This window comes from Marmota flaviventris, chromosome 10 (genome assembly GCF_047511675.1).
Source record: "Marmota flaviventris isolate mMarFla1 chromosome 10, mMarFla1.hap1, whole genome shotgun sequence".
Taxonomy (NCBI): domain Eukaryota; kingdom Metazoa; phylum Chordata; class Mammalia; order Rodentia; family Sciuridae; genus Marmota; species Marmota flaviventris.
The window spans coordinates 58880938-58899593 of record NC_092507.1 but is presented as its reverse complement, the minus strand read 5'-3'; the positions used below and the strand labels follow the sequence as shown (position 1 = coordinate 58899593).

Here is an 18656-nt window from a genome sequence, read left to right as displayed (position 1 = left end):
GACACACTCCCATGAAAAAAAGGCATTTGCTTTTTATTGTTTGAACACATGATCAAGAATGTAGTGGCTGAAATCAACACAGATTATTAGCTCTCAATTCTGTAAGTTTGATATGCTAGCTAAGATGGGCTCTTGTTTACAGGATGTAGGTGAGACTCTGCTCTCAAGCTCATTCCAATTGTTGCCAGAACCCACTTCCTGATGGTTGTGACAAAGAGGTCTTTGTTTCCTTGCCATCAGAAGGAGGAAGTTTTCTACTTCCAAGTCACCTGCATTCCCTAATGCATGGACCCCTTGGTCCTTAAAAGAGCAACAGCAAGGCAAATCTCCCTCTAGGAGTGAATCTGTGACTTCTGCCACTGGCGGAGAATTCTGCCTTCTTTTAAAGGAGATTTATCAGCGTCTAGAAAAGTGTGCCCTGAGATCAAATTGCTTTTTATAAACTAATTTATAAATCTATAAATTTATAAATTACAAATAAGAATCCCCTCCAATGCTCACAATAATCCAAATGTATTAATATCGACACCATATAGATAGAAATTGGCTCATAGCACATCAGTATTTGGGTGGTCTTAATTGTTTATGTTTAAAGCTTTCTAAAAGCAATTAAATTTGCTTAAGAAAAAGACAGGAAAATTATCAAAAAAGGCTTCTTGTTTCTTTTTTTGGTACTGGGGATTGAACTCAGGGGCACTTCACCCCTGAGCCACATCCCCAACCCTTGTATATATTTTATTTAGAGACATGGTCTCACTGAGTTGCTTAGCACTTTGCTTTTGCTGAGGCTGGCTTTGATCTCAGGATCCTCCAATCTCACCCTCCTGAGCTACTGGGATTACAGGCGTGAGCCACCACGCCCAGCTGGAAATGATCAAAATGATAGAATTCACAAACACAATGAAGTGAAAAAAAATTTTAAATGTCCTTTGCATGCCCTGCCCCAAACAAAAATTCTATCTTTTATTTAGCCCTAGAAATGTGTCTTCTCAGAAATTAATACAGTAAGCTACATCAAGAACAATCTAGATTTTCCAGCACTTTGTCTAACTGGTTGGAAACGGACCTTTGATCCCTACCTACCAGCAAAGTGATAAAATAGTAACATCTCTAATGGAACAACATGTGATATATATGTCTCTAACTGCCACCTAAGAAATAGTGATTCTCAACATTTTCTTCCAGAATGTTATATCCTTCCCTTATTTTAAAATAGTCTTTTGACTCTATTTTTTTTTTCATGATTGAGTGATCAAGAAATAAAACCATAGTTGAAATGTTTCTCCATACTTTAAAAACTAGCTCAAATGCAAGTCAATGGTTTTAGGATGTATTTTAAGAATATTTTAAAAAGGATGAATGGAATTAGTGGACTCCTCATTTAGCAAACATATCTACAAATGGGAAAGGATTCAAACTGTCCAATATGAAGAAAGGTATTTGCAAGGCTCCAAATGAATATGTTTGTGTTTTCAATGAAACTTTCAGTCACAGGGTCTCCGTAGACTACTTCTTCTCTCAACGTTATTCAAGTTTCAATACCTTTTCCAACACTCCTTTTACTCCTGCTCAGCCACTCTCTTTCGCTTACAAATCTTTTCCTTAATATCCTTACATCATATTTCTTTTTCTTGTCAGCAAACAGTAATACAAGGCCTTTGGCAAGTTATTTTCCTATACCTGCTAAACCCAGATACAGTCTGTATGGGCTTTCGTAGTCCTATAAGTGGCTTTGAGCTTGACCTAGGCCCTTGCCTTTAGCATTCAACTGTGAGATTTCACAGGAATTGTCACCTTGTTCCTTAAAGAATAAAAAATGGCATTTTGGCAATCTTAAATAAGAAAAACACTCACACAGAAACCATTATGACAAATTGAGGAATATTGAACTAGTCAATTTGTGCATTTCATTGAACATTTTGAACCATACAAATTTGAATGAAGCTTTCAATACACAAATAAGCCAGTTCTGTAACAATAGACATTGCCATTGTATATTAGACATTATGCATAGTGCAGCCAGCTGCATCAAAGAGATGGGGGAATTGGGACTTGTTTTCAATGTTAAATTGAAATCCAAAAAAATTATTGTTGTTGCTCTGTAATAAACAGGAATGCTGCTTAATGAAAACCTCTATTTGTATTATTGGTGAGTTTTTTTTTTTTTCCTAATTCAGACATGTGGATAAAGCTGCTCTATTACTCTTTGCAAGCAGGTAGCTGCTTAAACTTTAGAAACAATCACCTTGTTCCTGTCAAGAATATCAGAAGAATAGCTTAAATACTATAGACAAAAAATGGCTTTCTATAGGAAGAGATTCCCAGAAGATTAGTAGAAAAATGCACAGGGCTTATTTCATCCCTCTTATTGTCTTTATTTTCAGCACAGTAACCATGAGATATTAGAATTTAACATCTTTTCCCTTTGGGGGAAAAGGGAGAAAAAAATCAACTCTTTTTTTCTAATATTATAATTTTAAAAAACTCACTCAAGGGCAATTATGTAGCCCAGTTCATTTTAGAATGACATGTTTCTAAGAAAACACCAAAATGTGTGATTGTTTTCTTTAAATCTTGTACTTTAACTTACAGGAAACTTCAGATACTCTTTTTTTGACAATAGGAATGATGCCAAGTATCCCTAATAATTGTGATTATAGTTCAATTTAGTGTGAAATGGAAAATGTATACTAGAACACATATTTAAATGTGGCTCTCTGATTTCATTAGCAATTACCCTTAGATATTGGTGTACTAGGAGGTTGAAAAGTTACTGCAGTAAAACCAAATTGACACATTTATTGTTTTTAAACCATAGCTTTGCTCTCTAGGAATATACGGTTCCCTTAATCCCTTTTCTATTTTTCAAGTTTTCAAGTCCTGACCTAAAGCATGAATAATACACTGAAGCTGCGACTTCACTGGAAAATACAAAACAAAACAAAGCTGCATTTTATGCAAAGATGCTCTGAATGCTGATTTTCTGATTTCATGTGTACCTTTGAGAAACAGAGAATCAACAGTGAGTCTAGACAGATAGCAGAATTTTACAGATGCCTATTCTTTTGATTCTAGGCAATATTCCTCCCATACAAATAAATTAAGCATTCATAACACATTTCCAATATAATGGTTACTTAACTATCACTAATATTAATCAAAAAAATATCTAGTATGAGCTTCATAGGCTTGAAGCACTGAAAAAGTCCAACTGAATATATTAGAGAGAAGCAAATAAAGCAGACATTGACTATAGATCTTAGAAATTATTTTCAACAATTGGTACTTCAAAATGCAATTCTATGGGCTGGGGATAGGTCTCAAGCGGTAACGTGCTCGCCTGGCATGCGCGGGGCATTGGGTTCGATCCTCAGCACCACATAAAAATAAAATAAAGATGTTGTGTCCACCAAAAACTGAAAAATAAATATTTAAAAATTCTATCTTTCTTTCTCTCTCTCTCTCTTTTTTAAAAAAATGCAATTCTATAACTTTCAGCACATGTACAGAAGAAACTCATTTAATATTTCATTGGTTGAAATGACTAATTAAAGAGGTGACTAACTTTTGGATAATTTACTAGACTACAAGATTCTCTTAATTATATTAGATTTAGAAATATTTTAAAATTATACTTGCTGCATTTAATATTAATGAGCAGTGAGAGAGCTATATGCCAGAAACAAAATGCTAAATATATTAATGTGGACAGTGTGATATGCTGGGCCAGGCCCTGAACTCAAAGCCTGGAAACCTGCATTAATTCTCTGCACCATTCTTCACTCTCCAGATTCCAGTCTCTTTGGGCTTCAAAATGACACAAGCCTAGAACGTCTTTCTCTAACTGAATTTCTGATTTAGTTTTTACTTTCACAAAGAAGAATGGAGTCTTTCAAAGTTTCTTTTCACCCTGGAACTCGAATAATATATGATTTGGTGAAAATCATTCCTTTTCTTCTAGAATGGAATGTTTTATTTCAATAGACTATAAATTTCTTAAAGCCAAGAACTAGGTCTTGTTCATCTTTGTGTACTGAGTACCAAGCACCAAGCTTAACACAGAGTAGGTGATCAATAAATTATTTCATTGAATAAATAACATGATTACCAATATAAAGTCAGTTACTCCTAAGTTATGATTTTTCTGACTGAAGTTCAAAAGAACAATTTTCCAGTTTTAGGTTTTAATGTATACATTCAGATTAAGAATAACTGAAAATGCTATTAAAGCAGAGGCAGTGCTCAATAAAATAAAGGTTTTGCCTTATGAAATGACAAGGCTTTCCCTAGTATTTTATAACCAAAGAAATTATGGATATAAAACTTAACATTGATGGACTGAAACATTTATTAATGCAGGAAGTTGCTATTTCTGTGGCAGGCAAACACTAACATAAGTGATCAAATTTGAATATCTCAACAATGAGTCAGAGTAAAGGTATTTCAATATAAGGTCTAAAAAATGTTACCCTTCTCTTTATAATATCTTGACTAGTGTCCGAAGAAATTATGACCAACTTATTATCTATACTTTTTTAAAGGATGTTACTAATCTTTAAAAATAGATTAGATTGTGTTGAGTTCTGGAGTCACTATGCAAATTTAATCTTTTTTTATTTTTTGCATCCTTTGGACATGTCTTTTTATTTTCATGTGTATGTTACCAAATTCCTTCCATAACGATAGTATTTCTTATCTTTCCATTTTGCAAGCTGGATCAACTTAGGTAGAAATAAAGTCTAGAATAAAGAGCATTTCAAGGTTGTAGGGGAGAGAGGCATTTTATAGTTGAAGTCATAATAAAAATATAAGAACCATGAGTGTCTTTAAATATTTAAGAAATACAATGGGAGAGAGGACTTTCATTAGACAATGTTGCTGGTATAGCACAAACCAAAATGATGATCTTGTAAAACAGTGGGTGAGATTCCTGGGACAAAGTATTTGAGGAAAAAAAAAAAAGATTTAATTAAGATTTTAAGATCCCTTTTTCATTACTAGGAGAATGTGCCTGCTAACACTATTATTAATGCAAACCTCGTAAAAGTGATGAAACTGAGAAAATTGTAATAAGCCAAGAAGAGCAGTGGCAGAGATTGAAAAGTTGTTTACTTTCAATTGGTTTATTTACCTGAAATTAATTGGTTGTGTACCCACTATGTGCAAAACACCATGAGTTGGGGAGGATATGAAGTTGCCCTAGACCCAGTATCTGTAATCTATTGTCTTTCTCTTTTTCATTCAAGATTGTTGTCTTTGTCTGGGTTTACCCAAAATGAACGACTCGCTTATAAATGATTATTTGGGGAAGGAATTTCAGGGAACCCTAGTGGGCAGTTGAACCAAACAAAATAGGGAGGGAATAAATCCAATACAAGAATGTGTTGTTGACCTGGTCCTTGCTGTGTGTAATGAGGCTCTGTTCTACTGGGGATCCTCTGAAAAGCCAAGTGAAATCTACTTCAGAATTGTTTGCTCTGCACACAACTGGTTGTCATAGCAACAGCTAAAGTAATAAGGTAATGAGAGGATGTAAGACAAGACACAAGCCGTGAATAAAAACCAGTATATTTTGCAAATTTATCTCATGTAGAGATAAAAGAGCAGGTATTCATTAAGTCCTTCTTATATGCAGTCACAGTGCTAGTCACTGGGGAAGAGGAAAAGAGAAGAAAAGAAAGATAAAAATATCAAGAATCATGATCCCTGTACTTTAGGAACCCATCCTCAAGGGAGGAAGCCAGACTGAGTAAGGCCATGACAGACAGTGAGCTGCAGTGGGGCCTCCAGGGAGGGAGCAGGCAGGGAAGTGATCCTAGAGGAAACCCTGAACTAGGTTCTTAAGGAGAAGGCCAAACAAGTCAGATACAGGCTAGAGAATTGGGAAGGAGTAGTGGAGGGTGAATCTGAGTAGAAGAAACATGTATTTCAAACCCAAGGAGTTACAGGGTGTGATTTACTTAGAGCATTATAATCTACTCAGAAGAATTATGTACAAAAACAATATCCTACCAATATACAATAGTAAACTGGAAACAGTAGGTACTCAGCATGTGTAGGTTCTCAAGCATTCCATGTTCAGTGTATGTGGTAGGAGTATTATTCTCTCTTACTTATGGAACTTCGTGGTACCTCATTCCAACAACAGGATATTTCATCTTGGGTCAAGAAAGGAGCTCACACCCGTACTTCTTATATTAACACATTTTTAAAGCCATTATTTATGGAGCGCTTAAATCAACACTGTACTGAGCACTTTTTAAGCTGTCTCATTTACTTATCACAACACCATGAAGAAGAAAATAATATCTCCTTTCTCAGCTCAGAAAACTGTGGGGGCTAGGTTAGCAAATAGTATGCTAAATTGGAAGCAATATAGTCTCCATTCATCACTAACACATTCAAATAGAAGTCTAGATGGAAGTGACTGTTTAAAGTTCTCTTGGGTGTGTGTGTGTTGTGTGTGAGCATGTATACATATGTCTCTGTGTATGTATAACTGTGTATTTATGATATCATATCTTTATAGACAACCAAGAAGAAAATACTCTCTTTTCCAGTAAGATGGAACCAATGTACTCTATAATGGTAGTCAATGTTTCTAAGTCCCGCATATTGACTAATGATATCATCTGTCTTAAAATGCTCTTTTCTCTTTTTTTGTTTTATTTTGAACTTTATATTAAGTCTCATTGAAATGCAGAAATTAAAACAATGCATCTATAATTTGGTGCTATATAATAAATATTTGATAGCACCATCCTTTGATCAAATGCTATGAGTGATACAAAAGTAAATTAAATATGATCCTTGCTTTCAAGAAACTTAGACTCTAATAAAGAAGATGAACATGACAGTAATAAAGTATGGGTCAAAGTAAATGGCTATGAAAGAAAAGAGGAATTGACAGATTAATTCCAATCAGAGTTAGATAGTGATTTAGGGAAACTACATAGAATTGGATGCACAGAGAATCAGCATACCCGAATTCTGGTCTTATTTGCTCAATCCCCACCAGCTTTCTCTCCTTATCTGGAAAGCTGAAAACTCCCGAAGAGTTCTGACAGATCCTAACTTTGTGAGCAGGTTGCATTGGAGATGGGTAATATTTCAACCACAGAAACCACAAAGACACAGGAGGCCCTCTCAGATGAAGGCACACTATGAGCAAAGATCTGGCCATGTCCTAAGAACAGAGAGCTTTCCCCCTGTGTGATTTGTGCAGAATGTGGTGGAGAACAAACATTGACAGGGCTGGAAAGGTAGCTTCCGAAAAATATACAGAGGTGTCAAATTCCATACAAAGCCTTTTAGATTTTATTAAGGTTTTTTTAATAGCCAAAATACAATGGCAGAGTAACCAAAAATCAGCCTAGATTGTAAGATCAGAAAAATGCAAGGCCAATCACTAGCTTTTAATCACATTTGAAAAGATAAAAACAGAAGAAACAAAACCTTGAAGGTATATGGAATATTTCCAGAACTGGAAAAGATAACCAAACCGATGAAATTCTTGATCCTTATTGCTGAAAGAACAATGTTGCAGAAGAACAGAAAATAAGCTGGTTTAGGGTAAACTTCCTCACACAAAATATGCAAAAAATAATAATAATAATAAAAAGATGATGTAATCATTAAAGCTCCAAGTTTAGACATCCATATAAAAACTTAAATAATTCACACCCACGTAATCACATATATAGTATCTTCAAAGAGACTTCAACTAACAGAAATGTTTGCTGGTTTGCAATTTCTCCTGTTTTTTTTGTTTGTTTGTTTGTTTGGTTTTGTTTTGTTTTGTTTTGTTTTTTTGTTTTTTTTTTTTTTTAACCACACTAGTGTCACGGTAAAGATACAGCTAATGGCAGTGACTATTAGTGACCTTAAGAACACAGCTGGGTTTCTATTTTTATTTCTATAAAGCCCTGTTTTCTTCAGCTAGATGTTGCCTTAAAGGCCCAAACTAAAATCTATATAGCAAAGGTTATTTGTATATCTTTTGTGTATATATATATTTTACACAACAAACCTGCTCTTAAAACATGCATACATACACAAACCTACATACAGAGACACACGTATTCTAAAATATATAAGAATGCTTATATAGAAACTCATTTTCTCCAAACTAACCTGATGGACAACTGGAACATGCCAAGTTTAAAGGGTTATTTAGAGCTATACAAAAGTACCTGAATTGACAACACACTACAAAACAGAAATAGTATATTTATGTAAATTACTTCTGATTTTATAGAAACAAAAATATAATACATTTAGAAGATATTGATGGGCAATTAGTGATCTGTCCTTTTTTCAATGATTAGGACAGAAAAAGACAACAAAACTTGTCTTTATTTGGGTAAATGCTTTCTTAACCTCCATATCTCAGATTAGAGGCAGTGATCTTGAAGAGTTTCATTTGGCTGTTACCAGGTAAAGGTATTTATCTACAAATATACATATTTTGGAATCTGGGTAATAACAGACAGATAGATAGATATTTGGAATACCTATTGTAATTGATGATGAGTAGTTATGATGGTATAATATGAACTTTGGCAAGATGGTTATTCAGTAAACAGAGTAGGACTCAGGATGTTGGTCTGCCAGAGAAATAGCTTAGTAATTACTAAGATCAAGTTGTCAGGAAAATATCACTAGTCAGAAAGAGATAGGGATGGTATAACTTCCCTACCCATTCTCCTCATTGTTTATAACACACAAAAAAAGAGAAACTTTTACGAAAATAATTATTTTATACTTTTTGTCATTGTGAAAACTCAGTTTACCAAAGATGTTGGAATTTCTACTCAGTTTTTGATCAAATAAAAAACAAAAATCCAAAATATTTGAAGAAGTATCTAAAATATAGATTTTTTTTCTATAACCCTTAGACCTCTAATTTAAGAAAAGTTCATCAATGTGCACTTTGTTAGCTTGATTCCATCTAAAGAAAGGGAAAGGGCTGACTGACAAGAATTTGAAGCCACATATCCAATTCTTACATTCTTTCCCTAAATACCAGGGGAGTTGTCTCTGATAGAGGCTCATAAATTAAGTCTTATTTTATCAGATCAAGAGCTTCTGGAAAAGTGGACCATGGTGTGTTTATCTCTCTGTATTCCTAGGAAATAGTATACACTATACAAGAAAGATTTGTTGAGCAAAAACATGAATTGAAAATCTATCCATTGTTATCTCTACCACATAACAACTGCACTAAATAGGCACAGTTGCTGAACCCCAAAGACTAAGGGAGGAAGAAGATCCCAGAGTACAGCAGCATGCAATATTAACACCAAGCCCTCTCCCTGGGCATCACTGTGTCGCATGAGTGTGGTAGTGTATGAGAAGACACCACTTGTCCATCCTTATCTGTGACACACTATATCACATGTTAGGACCTGGGCCATGTGATTACACATAATCTTGTGTGTAATTATGTCACTATACTGAGATTATGTCATTATACTGAAGCCTGCTTACTTTCACTATATGGAGGCCTGCCTACTTTCTCTAGATACCACAATCGAAACTATGCATTCAGTTGCAAAACATAACCCATTTGCTGTTCTTCTTGTCCCCTAAACTCCACTCAGAGTTTTGATAGAATTAAGTGAAAAAATGTGAGGTGTAATCAGAGCCTCCATATGTTTCCTGCACCTGCTGATGGCATAGAGGGGTGGATATGGCTTAAAAGAGGATTAAACTATCTTTTAAGGAAACTCATTCTACACTATGTGATGAGACAGGGTCACACTACCTATTGGATCGAGTCATTGGTGCACAATTTTTTAGTACTCTAATGTGCTTTCTGTTTCAAATATACATTAATTGCTTTCTTACATGAAATAATTTGGGTGTATATCATTCACTTCCCGTTAAGGTAGAAGCTTCCTTGGGAAAATGAGAGTTAAGGCCAGTTTTGTCTTATGGAAGCAGAATTAATGTACTTTAAGTAACTCTACCTAAGACTGTGACAGGAATCTTAAAAATATGACTCAAAGCTAGTTTAGTTAAAGCTTGTGTAATTTAAGGAAATTGCCTAGGCGAGTAATTGGTATTGTACCAAAACTAAATATTTCACAGTTACATTTGCTCTTGCCTAAAAATAAAATCTAGAGCAATACAAGGGAAAACTGCCAAGACTGAAAATAATATGCAGCAGCTGTAAGTAATTGGGAGTGATAATCATAATTAGACAAGATGTAAGATATGTGTTAAAACCCAGATTGGATCTTCCTGTTGATAACTGGGAGAAATCCCAAAGGCTTAGACTCTACACCTATCCTGGGTACTTCTGCTCCATGTCTGAGAACTCCTCCAAAATCCCAGCAAGCTTTAGGTCATCCATGAAACCCCACTCTGAATGGCATGTGGAAATGCCAAAAGAGGAGGAGAGAGTAGAGGAGGAAAAGGTCACACTCCCTGACATGGAAGAGACTGCAAAAAGAGACTAGCACATCATCTAACAGTAACTGACATTAAAATACATCCTTCCAAAGAAGCTAAGGAAACAGATAACTGTGATTTTTTGCTAAGAGAGAAAGGAGGACATTTTTGTAAGACCAGAGAAACACTGGTTTATTTAATCAGTATAGGTTAAGTAAATGAAGTTAAAATGTGCTTGTTGCATCCAAACTATCTTAAGCTATAAAGAAAATTCTGTGGGGACAGGGGACATTTCTATTTTTCCCAGGGATCAGAATGTCTGGCATCAGGCACACTCTCAATGTGTTAAATACATGAGTGAATGAGGAGTAATCCTCACAATATCTGAGTGGGTGCTTGAGCTTTGTTAGTTACTTTACATTGACTCATTTTAATCTACTTGTAAACTTGAGATACCACTTATAAAAATAATGAACTAAGTAAAAATAATGAATTAAGTTTTAAAAAAAAAAACTTGCCCAGTTTAGTCCAATTAGAAAGCAAAAGAGGTAGAATTCAAACCAATGTTATCTGTCTCCAAGTGCATATATCAAACACAATGATTTATTTAAAAAAAAAAAAACTAGAATACCTTAGCCTTATTAAGAAACCAGGAAGTATGACAGCCAACTCTAAGTGTCACCAAGTGTCTAAGTGTCACCAAGACACTCTCTCTAAAATTCCCTATTTCTTTTTTTCTCTCTCTTTCTTCCCTGAAATAAAATGGTGAATATGAAACTAATACACTGCTCAAGGGCTGGGCATCTTTTCTCTCTGTTTTAAATCCTCATCTCTTTTGATTTCTTTTTCCTTTCTTAACCCCTTTCTTTCTCTTTTCCTTCTTTAAAATTTTCTTCTTTCTACTTAGAAGGTGTTGATTAAATAGATGTTATAAAAGAAAAAGAACACATTCTTCATCATACTCTTTTCCTTAAGGGCAAAAAATCATAGGAATTACTATTGAAATAGAATATCTTATAAAATTATTCTCAAATTACACAAATGTATACTTAGGAATATTTTCCAACATTTAATTGAACAGACATCTATTGAACACATTTGATAGAAGATACATAAACACATATTATTGGGAGAAATGTCCCATAATTTTGAAATGCTTATAGTCAGTAGAAGATTTTATAACTGTATGTTAACAAGGAACCAGTTCTGAAATCAGTATAAGGATATTAATAATTCTTACCTGAAAGACTGGAGGGAGCCTCATGGAGGAAGGGGTATTTTATTTGTTTATTTTATAATACTGAGGATTGAACCTAGGGATACCCAAACACTGAGCTACATTGCCAGCCCTCTGAATTTTAGATCTTGAGACAAAATCAAATAAATTGTCCAGGCTGGCTTGGAATTTATGCCCTTCTACCTCAGCCTCCTGAGTAACTGGGATTACAGATATGAGACACAATGCCTAACTCAAAAGAGGTTATTTTAGATGTTTAAGGTTGATTAGGCATTTAATAAGTAGAGAAGGGATATAAGAAGAAGGCCACATAGGCTTAAGGATGTAGCATGTGCAAATGACATGGGGTAGTAAAACACTGTGTGTTCAAAAATGGCTTGTCAGTCTAGAGTTGAGCGTAGGCATGAGTTTGGATGAGTGGGTTATAACCAGACAATAGAGGACTCTGAATTCTGGACTATGTATCTGTCTTTTCTCCAGAGGCAATAGGGATTCCTGAAGCTTTCAAGCTAACATCCTACTCTTTCTTCCTCTAGTTTAACATATTGTCCTCAAAGTAGCCAAGTGATAATTTTAGAATGGTCAGACTCTCCTCTGGTCTCTCATGTCACTCAGAGTGGACCCCAAGCCCTCACCATAGGCCCCTACTCTCTGAGCATGTGACCTATGCCTCCTAATTTTACTTGGGATAATAGTAGTACAATATTCACACATAGTCAAAAATAGAACCTTATGAAAGATCTGACCATTACAGAGAGGCACATACCAGATGCCTCCTGAAAGTTCATGTTGATAGCTGGGGCCCTCTGGTTTATTTGCACTCACTGCCTTCTGCAGTGAGAGGATGGTGTTATAAAATTCAGTACATGTTCTATCCCCCTATAATCTGCCTATAATTTGTCCTCTTTTTCAAAATGCTTAAGGCAGATAGTCTGATCTGTACATATCAGAATAAGTTAAACTACCCTGCATGGCATCTAGTAAACCATAGGCATTCCCTTGAGTATTATCACACTCCTCATTCACTCATTTATTTCACACATCTAGTGTGTGCTCTGTGCAGGCACTTGAGTCAATGAGTAAAAGCAATAGGCCAGAAAGTAGAAAGAAAAGATTCATCAAAATATGGGAGAGGAAAGACAATACTCATCTGAAAAAAAAAGAAGTCATGGTATTATGTCTCCTTATGTTTGTGGTGATAGTAGGGTAAATAGATGTAAATCATATAATCATTTGAAAAAAAAATACTGAGTAACTTCTAAATTATGGACTTTGTGATCAGTAAATAAAAAAAAATAGAGATCTTAGCTTTGGAATGTTTTTGGTCTAGTTGGAGTAAAATGTATAAACATGATTTTATGAGTTACTAAATAATATGGAGAACAGAGAAGAATGCTTAATGTAGCATGGGATTTTTATAAATGATTTTTTTTCTTTTTGATGTAGGTGATACTTTACCAGAGTCTTGAAGCTAATTTCTAATTATAGCTAATAGTTATTTTCTTTAATTTTATTTTCTTTAATTTCTTAACATCAAAAATTCAACTGGGGTTGTGGCTCAGTGGCAGAGCACTCGGTTCCATCCCCAGCACTACATGCATGAGGCACTCAGTTCAATACCTAGCACTACATAAAATAAAAACAAATAAATACACGTATTGTGTCCATCTACAAAAATTCAATTGGAATTTAACATGTGAAACAAATCAGAATATCCCTGAGACCCTTAATGTTAATACCATTAGATCTTATCTCCAAATAGTTCAGTCCAGTAGTCACAAACACATAGAAACCGAATATGATAAATGTTCATCCAGGAGAATGAAATTACACAACAATGGGATACCCCAACAAAGACTGCTGCACACCATTTTTAAAAAATGAGATTTGTATGTACTGAAGTGCAAATTCTATTTTTTAAAAAGTCAGTTTTTGTTTCTTTTTAATACTGTTGCCTGAACTACTCCCCTGCCATAGTCTCTTATCCTTCTCAGGATTCCGTATTGTCCTTATAGGTGTGTATGTCCTATGTTCTCTGTTTGCCTGTTTATTTGTATCCCTACTAGAGTGAACTCTTTTTGAAGGAGAGGATTGGGTTTTATTTATTTTTGTTCATGTGTTATTTAATCCAACTTTCAAAACATAAAAGACATTCAGTATGCAGTACAAGAGTGTGAATGATGATATATGACTTATACTGGGCATCTGATGCCACATTTCCTTGACTAATTTTTTGTGGCCTAGTGATTGTTCATAATTTTCCTGCAGTCCATTAGCTATAATAATTGCTGGCTAACAATGCAGCAGACAGCTTCTAGTTTACTTTAGTACTAGAATAATATTACATTCACAAACAACTAAAAAGTGAATCAATGACAAAAACTTTGCTATTTTAATTGTAAGGTCATCATTAATTTTAAAAGATACTATGGATAATATCTTTGCCCTGTTTAAAATGATAGTAAACTGAGCAGAAGAAGAGGTAGACACATTTCGAAAAAAGATGTCCATGAAGGTAGATGTCAAAAAGACCATATATGTCTTATAAACCATTGAATTCCCAGCACTCAATATGGTGCTTGGTATTGAGTTCAATACAAGCTTGCTAAATGAGTCAAGGAAAGTATTTTTATTTGTTTACTAGGTTTTAAGTATGAGACTTGTTTCAGAAGAGATTTGATTGTTTGTGATAGGAATACACATTTTAATTACAAATTAATTTTTATGTCATTGAATCATTCACTTAGACATTTCTTGAGTATCTTCCATTCACTATATACCAAACTTTCTGTCAGGGAAACACAGATAAATAAGATGGGGCCTCGATCTAGAAATAGATACATATACAAACATTTGCAATTAGTGTAATAATGATATAATAAAGGAATATAGATCATGGTCTAATGACACAAAAAGGGTATTCAGCTCAGCTTGTAAGAGGAAGAGCCAGGACTTAGGAAAGATTGCTCTAACATACACTCCAAAAGATGGATGATTTTTTAGGGTTATTGATATTCTACATGCTTAGGTACTATTGAATTTGTCATTATAACAAAATAATCTACCTCTGGCTTGTATGCTTAGCTTTTAAAATATTTTTTCTTATTTATTAAACCATTTTATTTGTTTATTATTGTTTCTTTATAAGTTTGGTTACACGTAGATTCTTAAAAGATGATTCTGACACAACTGTTAGTAAGAAGGTCATATAAAATAAAATATTCATTTATATTTTTAAAATATTCTTCCAGGTCTTAATTGAGAAAGAAAATAATGAGTTCCCTGGTTTTAAATTAGACTTATGTCATATATTTGAAAGGTATCTGTTCAATCATAGATATACTGTCTTCATCAGGTTTTCATTTAAAAACAACCCTCATTTACAATGCATTTAGATACATTAAATAGTTGATTTGGTTCTCTGTAGCTTCAGCACTGGGTTCTAGTCATCTGGAGTCAGCGATTGCATTGTCAAGAAATCTTCCCACTGGCAGGGGCCAGTGCATCTTTCCTCCACTTTAATTCCTTAGTGGTATAAACAATACAATTTGTTCTTCTTCTGACATACTAATACTGTCATTTATGAAAGTTCCATTAAAAACTACCTGCTAGTAATTCAAACCCTGAGCAACTTCCTGGATTTGAGTTATGAATTAAGGGGTAGAATGGTATATTTCTTTATTACATTATTCAATTTTGACTGGGAAATAATGCTTGAATTAATGAAAGTTTCTATTAAAAAAGGTAATTAAAATAAGTACATGGATTTTTTGTTATTACTATTATTATTACTGTGTTAAACAAAACTCAGTCCTGAGCAATACTGAGCATGCATATAACATTCAATTTCTGGAGAACAGAATCCACATACAGGAGGTAGCCACCCCCTTGTGAAGTGAAATGTAATCTCCTCAGTAGATGCTAACCATATCCCAGACTAGATGAATCTTTAGGGTTTGGGTGAAAATTCAGCATAACTGTTAGCTAAGTACCACATGAACTTCTTTGTGTATAATACTGTGATCTTTCTAATATATGAATATGGTTATATATCCAACCACTCCAAATTCTTCAAATTCTCCTTTAGATTAGAAACTAAAACTCTTTTCATTACAATCAAGGTCATTCTACTTGCCTAGAGCTCCAGTTTCAATTCCCTCCACTTCAGGCTCAAACTTCACGGTCCAGCACGACTAATCTACTTTTAGATCCTAGAAGTATGTCTGATCTCTCCTTTCCTCATGCCTTGGGATGTGTTATTTCCTCTATTCAAATGGCAGCTCTTTTTGGTAAAACTGTTAAATCATCCCCCTCTTGCTCAGGTAGATTTAAATGCACCATTTTCCAAGTCACTGCAGTTTGCACATGCAATTTCTAATATTCCTAAGATTGTATTATAATTGTTTGCATGCCTTTACCCAAACACATATAAAAACAGTCCTTGGAAGAAAAAATTTCTTTTTTTGTTTTTCTAGTATTTCATACAATATTTGACTGATCAGAAAGATTTACAAATAGATGCATGAATGAATATTATTCACAACTATAAATATTTACAATATATATGAGGAATAAGGATGTTCGTGGTTGTTTATCGAATACTTAGCACGTGCCTAGCCCCGTATAGTGTATTTCTGTGCTTCATCTCCCATTCTCACCACACCTCTGCCAGCTAGATTGTATTATTTTTGTTATTTCTAGTTTGCCCTTGAGAAAACTGAAGCTCAGAGAGGTTAGTCAAATAGGCCACACATTCTCATAGAGCAGAATCAGATGTGAACCTAATTCTGTCTGACCCCAAAGCCAATGCTCTCCCCAGTACACCCAGCTGTCTTTTGATTATTGTCAAGATCCTGAAAAGCACAAATTAGATTTTGATTTAATCTTTTCCATTTCTTTCCAGCTCCAAGTACAGCCCAGTATGGAATTACCGGGAGCGCTGACGTTCTTTTCTCCTGCTGGTACCTTGTGTTGACACTGTCCTCTTTCACCAGCATATTCTACCTGAAGAATGCCATTCTACAATAAATTTAAAGACCCATAAAAGGCTTTTAAGGATTCTCTGAAAGTGCTGATGGCTGGATCCAATCTGGTACAGTTTGTTAAAAGCAGCGTGGGATATAATCAGCAGTGCTTACATGGGGATGATCGCCTTCTGTAGAATTGCTCATTATGTAAATACTTTAATTCTACTCTTTTTTGATTAGCTACATTACCTTGTGAAGCAGTACACATTGTCCTTTTTTTAAGACGTGAAAGCTCTGAAATTACTTTTAGAGGATATTAATTGTGATTTCATGTTTGTAATCTACAACTTTTCAAAAGCATTCAGTCATGGTCTGCTAGGTTGCAGGCTGTAGTTTACAAAAACGAATATTGCAGTGAACATGTGATTCTTTAAGGCTGCAATACAAGCATTCAGTTCCCTGTTTCAATAAGAGTCAATCTACATTTACAAAGACACATTTTTTTCCTTTTTTGATAAAAAAGCAAATAATATTGCCTTCAGATCATTTCTTCAAAATATAACACATATCTAGATTTTTCTGCTCGCATGATATTCAGGTTTCAGGAATGAGCCTTGTAATATAACTGGCTGTGCAGCTCTGCTTCTCTTTCCTGTAAGTTCAGCATGGGTGTGCCTTCATGAAATATTTTTCTCTTTGTCTCCAACTAATATAAAACATTTTGCTAAATCCTACAATTTGTAAGGAAAAAAATAAACCACAATGATAAAGTTAAACTATATCCTATCTCTAAAGAACAAAGGAGCTATTGGATTGTATTCCTTCATTATCAGTGGGGTTTGAGAGTGTTGCCCCACAATAACTCCGTTCTTGGGATGAAAAACAATTTAATCACATAGAAGAGTAAATGTACCGTACGATTTCTTTCGTTGAAGTTAAATGTTAGATCTACTGTGGGAAATAATTCCCTTTAAAATGACAGCACAGTCCACTCAAGGGATTGCTGAGCAAGACAGTATCTTTTTTTCTTTCACTATTTCAAGCTTAAATTTTTAAGATGGTTTGTCAGAGAGGACACAAAGTCCTATCACCTAATATCACATGAGTTGGTAAGCACTCAAAACTAATTTGGTTTTGTGATAGATAAGTTATTATGACAGAAACAGTGCTCCTGCAGACAGGAGCATTTTGCATATTTTCTATCTAAAAACATCACTGAGTTGATAATCTGGAATGCATGTTACATTGAAAAAGTTCCAAAATATTTTATATCAAATATTCTATATTAGTATACAAAAGATCAATCCCTGAAGTAAATAACTCTTTAATAAAATCTTTCTTTATAACCATTTCAGTTCAAACAAGTGAAGCCAAAAAATTACCATGCTTTATTTCTTCTTACATGATATATGTAAGATGTGATCAAATGAAGACAGACACCAGTGATGAGAATATCTTAAGATGTATTAATTATTCAATTACTGTGAGTATTCATTTTTTTTCTACTTAAAGAATGAAAACTACATTTTTGAAGGAAAATTCTGTGAGTCTAACTATTATATTACAGGAATAGGCTGATGGTTTACTCTTTACCAAAGAAAGACCATAGCCTTGAAAGCCATGTTACAGGTCTGATGAAGTTGCCAATTTCAGCACACCTACATTTCTACGGATAGTCATCTTTTACAATCATACCAACAACCCACATCCTACTACTAAGATTAGATATAAGAAATTTTACAGAGGTCACACATATTTAAGATAGCTAATATTTTGCCCTAGAAGTGATGACTTGAAAATTGTGATTTTTTTCCAAATAAAATTTAAAGACAAAGTATGCCATAAATCTATTTTAATTAGAAAGATGACTCATAAATTAGGAGGCATAAATATAGTCTTCCCACAAAATGGCAATAATATGGCATAATGCTCTGAAATTTACTAGCTGTAATAAATCTATGATGTTTTGACTGATATATTAAAATTGGCTTTAAAATATAGCATTTAAATGTATTATATATTTGTTTTTAAAAATATTCTTTGTGAAATTGGCGAGT

At 34.2% G+C, this 18656-nt stretch overlaps 1 protein-coding gene across 1 annotated transcript in view; it reads left to right on the top strand.

Annotated features, from left to right (window-relative positions):
- Negr1 (neuronal growth regulator 1) overlaps window positions 1–16660 on the top strand; it is an 819223-nt gene extending 802563 nt beyond the window's left edge. The window contains exon 7 of the mRNA XM_027949536.3: window positions 16536–16660. Coding sequence (XP_027805337.1) covers window positions 16536–16660 — 125 coding nt within the window. The remainder of the gene's footprint in view (window positions 1–16535) is intronic.
- Window positions 16661–18656: the final 1996 nt, after the last annotated feature.